Raw genomic sequence first — 6,000 nt, 5'->3', positions numbered from 1 at the left:
TAGAGAGGTTTGTGTTAGCTCGCTACCTCTGAGCAAACACGGCCTGAACCCAACTCAAACTCAAGGGTGAGCTGTTCTCAGAAAGGTAGTGTTCCCAGGTATTTTATTTGCCAAACAGTGTTTTCATGGCTGCACGTGGTGTGTTGTTTTTTCTGGTATGTGCTGGACTTGTTTGGCAGCATCCAAGATTTGCATGAAAAGCCAATAAATATTGTTTGACAAAGAGAGACTTAATTACAGCTGCTTGCAAAAAAATAACTTGTCATCCCAAACATCTCTTTTTTAAAGAAACATAACTCTGAAACTTAGACACACAAGCTCAGTGTGAACATTTCCTCTGGGATTTCCTATGAATCCCATCCGCAATTGTTTAAGCCTATAATCATCTTTGAGAATTTGCAAGTTTACGTTATATATATATGTACATACAGTACATACAGTGTTATACAGTATGTCAGGCTACTTCAGCTAAAGAGAAATTAAACATTGCCTTGTGGGTGCGTGCGTGTGTTGTAGGTTGGCTGCTCTTATTGCAATGCAGAGATGTAATTTTAAACCCGACATGGGAGTGCCCATAATGCTTTGCATAATTCCACATAGACAACCTATGTGGTAAAAAAAAATCTTGCATTTCATCTTCATTTGAAACCAAATCCACTTACAGTATGTATTGTGAAACAGGTTGAGCAATAAGAAGTGAATACGTGTTATTATTGGATAAATAATTAATCACCCTCTCGGTGTCACATTTCAGTGGTAGCTCATCTATGCTGGAAAGCTTTGAAGCACATTTCCCTCAGGTTCTGTACATAAGCAAAATTTTGAGTTAAATATTTCTAATTAATATAAATTTAATCAACTACTGTTGCAAACTTCTATCCATTTAAATAATCAACGTGTTACTCTACTACATTTAGTTGACATTTAAAGTTACCACTTAATATTTAGATACAGGGGGCATATTGGTGTCCAACAATATACGACTGGTCCTGGGCCCCCTAAAAGGATTCATCCGGCCATGCTTTTACTCTTGTAGGCACTTGTACTAAAGTATTTTGTCCTGATATTTACTTCTCCCACTGCTGCAGATAACACATAGACTAATAAAGGGTTGTTATTCCCACCCAGGTGTCTGCAGGTGACCCCTGCAGACATAATGAAATAAAAGTCAAGAGTTATTCCCACGTCAGGCGCTGAGAAGAGATGCGCTCCTTCACCCATATTTTCTCAGGAATAACAGTGAGGAAAGGTGCCGTTGCTATGAATACAAACAAACCTCTCTCTTACTCTCACACACTCTCCCTCTCTTTTTCTCTCCCTCTTTTTCTCTCGCTCTCTCTCTCTCTCTCCCCCCACAGCCTCTCCCCCCCACGTGATGTTTTTTCTCGCTGGTTGCCGGGGCGACGTGGGCGTGTCCAGTGCGCAGACTGGTCCATCTCCAGTGATTTAAGGATACCTCTCTCACGCGGTTGTCTCAGTTCAGGCTGCCGGTTCCATGCATGGCAACAGGCGCGAGGGATTCCCCCTCTCCCGGTCCGTCGCCTCTCTGTCTTCCCATTAAAATATTATAATTAAAAAGAGAAATACTTCAGCGTTCATAAGTCCGTGTGTCTGGCGGCGGCTGCCCGGCGCGCCCATCAATTGCAACATGTCCTGGATCCTGGTTTGAGACGCGGAGGCGCACGGAGCAGAAACTTTTACGCCCGGGGGATATTTAACCACGTAGCCCGCAAGGTGACACCGAGGACGGGACTCCACATCCAGATTCTCACTGATGAGGTGCGGGGACCTGGAGAAACTTTTATATCGCACAACATTTCTCACTCACGGACCGCGCGCTCTGCTGCGCCAGGATCGCTCCACTCCACGAGGATTTACCATATTTCTCTATTTTCAATTTCAGGCAACCTCCCAATGACGTCGAGATGGCTTTAGGTGGAACGCTTCTACCCTCCATATCCACGTTTGCCAGCGGCCCCTCCGTCAAGAGCAAATCCATAGGAAGTGCCAATTCAGTGAGTATAGCCCCTTATTTTCGTGCGTAAAAGCGGTGGCGCATCATCCTCACCAGCCGGTTTGTGTAGCCTGTAGTGGAGCTGTTTTTCCTGTGTTGTTATGTGCACGTTCAGGGCTTGACACATGCACGCTCTGCTGGGGCGTGCACCGGTTTACACAACCTTATCCATTAGGGTTAACGTCTGCAGAGAAAACATCCTGTCGCACAGTCACAATAAGTGGTTGACTGTTGTAAAAGGCTGTTGCAAGACACTCCTGATGAATTTTCTACATGGTTCGCTTTCAGGACAAGTGTTATTTACCTGCTAGATGCCACTCCTAGTGCTTTACAATGCAGGTTTGTTTGAATACGACAAATCTGTATTCTAAGGAGTGCCAAAGAGACCTACCTCTGTAGCTGAGCTGGCAATATAATCCCCCTATAGAGTATAGATCCAGGTTCCTTCCTCCTTGAAGCAGTAATCTCTCTTTTTTTTATCAGATATCTTTAACTATTTAGAGGAAGCTGTGATTTTTAAGTAGGCAGGACAAACTCAAATGTTATTTCCTTGACTACTGTCTGTGGCTTATAAACAATAACAGTAGTTCAGTCATTAACGCCTCTGTAACTTTCCTCTAGAGATGGAAGGAGGAGTTGTCCCATCTTAAGAGACCCAGCGTTCCAACCGGAAGCAACTGCACCAACCCAGACCATCCCACTGCCACCAGCACAACAAGCCCCAGCATGTCCAAAAAAGACATAGAGCTAGACCTGGACTTGGACTATGATTTTATACTGTCCAACTCCATTCTTCAGCAGCAGCAACAACAGCAACAACAGCAACAACAACAGCAGCAGCAGCAGCAGCAACAACAGCAGGAGGAGACCATGGCCTGCTCCTCTGGCCAGGCCTCGTCTCCCTCCCCAGGCTCCTTCTCCTCTTCTTACCCTCTCCCCTCCCCTCAGGGCAATTCCAGTGAGCTGCTCTACACCATCCCAGACATCAGTGATGTTTCGCCCTCTGGAGGCTTCGTGGCGGAGCTGATGAGGCCGGAGTTGGACCCGGCGTACCTGCACCCCACTAGCCTCCATGGCAAGTTCGTGGTCAAGACAACATTAGACATGGGAGAGTACAGCCAAGGCCTGACCGTGAGCAAGGCCTGTGTCAGCGCCGTGTCCGACCCAACTCCTCCGCGTGTCTCGCCATCCTTTATATGCCACAGGATAAAGCAGGAGAACCCCGGCAACTGCACCATCTCACAGCCAATTGACCTCCACATGGCTGGGGTAAACTCTCATGGCAGAGGGGGCCAGCAGCAGCGCCCCAGCCACTTGGACCTACACGGGTTCCCCGGCGGAGGGCGGCCCATGACGGGAGGCAGGTTATCCTCATCCTCATCCGTCTCCCCAGACCATCCTCTGAGCCGGGAGCACCAGGTGTTGGGGCATCCCCACTCTCAGATCCCTCTACCTCCCCAGGGATACCACCATAGCTCCCCACAGGGCTACACCTCGTACCCTCAGCAATCCTCCATGCAGTACCAAGGTGAGGGCACGTTTCCCTTTTTTACTTTCTGTACTTTCTCTTAATCTAATGGGGCTACAGAATAGGATTTTGTTAGAAGAAAAGTGAAAGAAAATGAACAGATACATATAAAGCAGAGTAACAGGGACATCTTATACAACCTGAAGGTCTTTAATTATAACCAATACAATGAGACCATAAAGATGTTAAAAACCTGCATCCAATGGCATTGGACAGAAAATCCTCTTGTCACCATAAAGACAAGGCCACATAAAGATAATTTGTATTTAATTTTCATTAGGTCAGTGTTGCCTTCATTGCTTAAAGACACAAAATGTCACTTGTGTGTTGTTCTTCTTGGTTATGCCACTTTTATGCCTTTTTACACAATAGTGCTATGAAGTTACAAGGTAATTTGGTTGTTTAAGAAGAAAGCTGCTGTTTTCTAAAGCATCTTAAAGGTGCATTCAGTAAGTTCTCTCCTCAGCAAAGCTCCAAAACATAAAATGTAACCTGCCTTTCATGAAAGTCAAAAATCGGAATCTTATTCCACCGTGTTATAACTGACATAATTTCTCTGTATGATCAGGTAGAATATTGACCTTGTCCGTGATCTTTTGACCCCCACAGACCCCCTCATGATCTCCAGTGGGGACTGCTTGCCGGAGGAACCAAAGCCAAAACGCGGCAGGCGCTCCTGGCCGAGGAAGAGAGTCGCCACGCACACGTGTGACTACGTTGGCTGTGGGAAAACATACACAAAGAGCTCCCACCTCAAAGCACATCACCGCACACACACTGGTATGTAACTGCATGTTCACGTTCTGTCATCTATCTTTCTTGTTTTAAATTGTCACATGAAGATATAGTTTTAATGTAGGAGAGCTCTCTAGCACAGCTTTAATTCATTCGTGCTGTTTTATTTGTTCAGAGCTAAATAGTCAAACAACCTTGTCTGTTGCACGGGGGTTAGATTGGTGTGGGGTGGGTGAGGGGGGAGTTGTTGAGCAGGTGGAGTGAAACAGGTTGATACTGATCTATACACGAGCTGCAGGACAGGATGGACCTCTTTTTCCTCCTGGAGGTGGGGAGGGGTTGGGCCAGTTTAACCTCAGGGCCGGTGTTAACCGCTCCATGTGTGTATTGTGTTTCCATCAAAGGGGAGAAGCCTTACCACTGCGACTGGGAGGGCTGCGGCTGGAAGTTTGCACGTTCGGACGAGCTCACGCGCCATTACAGGAAGCACACGGGCCACCGGCCGTTTCAGTGTCAGAAGTGCGACCGGGCCTTCTCGAGGTCAGACCACCTGGCTCTGCATATGAAGAGACACCTATGAGACCCGGTTGGCGGAGCAGACTGGATGGCGATGGATGAAGGCTCCTGAAAAAGAAAAAGAAAAACATTGGCACAAACCCAACAGACTTGTGACCTACACTTTTTTAAAAACCTTAAATTTTCCTCAAGCTATTGTCAAGCAACAGGACAAGCTGTGGTGTTCACGGCAAAGACCATTACTCGCCTATAACAGCCTAGAATTTCTCTCAAGACTGATCCCGTCTTCTCACGTTGTGCCGGTGACTCAACGAGACCTCTCAGCCAGGGTTGTTAAAGCCTACGAAAGGGACCAAACTGGAATTTGTCTTATTTAACCGACAAAACTTGGAAGGACCAGGTGCCAACGACTTTTAACTGGAAATGTATTCTTTAGTCAGGGAAGCCAGAAGCAGCTGACACACATCATCAGAGGCCTTCTACCAGCAACATGCCATTTATAGGATCAGCTACACACTGTTCTAAATACTGTATTAATAAATACATCTATATTTATATACACATTTCACCTGCAATGCCATTAATTTCAGGTACAATGTTAATTTATACAGAATGGTGCTCAGTGACTCTGGAGAAGGTTTTCTTTAAAGAAAAAAAAGGTACCAAAGATAAAAGGAAAAATATACAAATAGGTGAAAACTATGAAAAAGTGCCATATTGTTGTTTGTGCGTTTCTCGGAAACCTCTTCCACAATCTGACATAAATCAGGTGAACACTTCACTTTTGAAACGGTGATGGCAATCTTCAATGCACTGCAATTGCAAAGTGCAATAATTTATATGAGACGTTCATATTTTTGTATGGAATGAGTAACTCTGAACAAAGATTTTTTTGTTTATAGCCTAAATATGTAATATAATCTTGAATTTTGTACATTTGTAAATAAAATTGCTTTGTTATTGTTTTTGTATTTTACAGTATAGTAAAATAAAATGTATTTGAAATAAGAAAACAAAGATGTTCTTTATACCCTTTTATGAGTCTATGCCATTATTTTTCACTTCATTGCAACGAAAGCAAACAAACACACATGTTAACGCCATGAAATAAACAACATTAGCTGCATAGAAATGACATGCATGATAAGTTAGTTTTAGTTTTAGTAATTGTATATTTCCCTGCTTGTGTAATGGAGAAGCACGTTTA

The 6,000-nt window shown here is 44.6% G+C and overlaps 1 protein-coding gene across 1 annotated transcript; it reads left to right on the top strand.

Moving 5' to 3' along the window:
* Window positions 1-1,451: 1,451 nt before the first annotated feature.
* Window positions 1,452-5,822, top strand: klf4 (Kruppel-like factor 4). The gene is made up of 5 exons (XM_035141635.2): window positions 1,452-1,779; window positions 1,904-2,015; window positions 2,636-3,542; window positions 4,152-4,322; window positions 4,682-5,822. The coding sequence occupies exons 1-5, from the start codon at window positions 1,775-1,777 to the stop codon at window positions 4,855-4,857; spliced, it is 1,371 nt and encodes a 456-aa protein (XP_034997526.1). The 5' UTR covers window positions 1,452-1,774; the 3' UTR covers window positions 4,858-5,822.
* Window positions 5,823-6,000: the final 178 nt, after the last annotated feature.

Source organism: Hippoglossus stenolepis, chromosome 18 (genome assembly GCF_022539355.2).
Source record: "Hippoglossus stenolepis isolate QCI-W04-F060 chromosome 18, HSTE1.2, whole genome shotgun sequence".
Taxonomy (NCBI): Eukaryota; Metazoa; Chordata; class Actinopteri; order Pleuronectiformes; family Pleuronectidae; genus Hippoglossus; species Hippoglossus stenolepis.
This window is presented reverse-complemented; position numbering and strand designations above follow the sequence as displayed.

What these genes read in the sequence shown, in the direction of transcription:
- klf4 (XM_035141635.2), top strand. An exon ending in CCATAGGAAGTGCCAATTCA is followed by an intron (nt 2,016 to 2,635) that starts GTGAGTATAGCC and finishes ACTTTCCTCTAG; the next exon opens with AGATGGAAGGAGGAGTTGTC. An exon ending in ACATCACCGCACACACACTG is followed by an intron (nt 4,323 to 4,681) that starts GTATGTAACTGC and finishes TTTCCATCAAAG; the next exon opens with GGGAGAAGCCTTACCACTGC.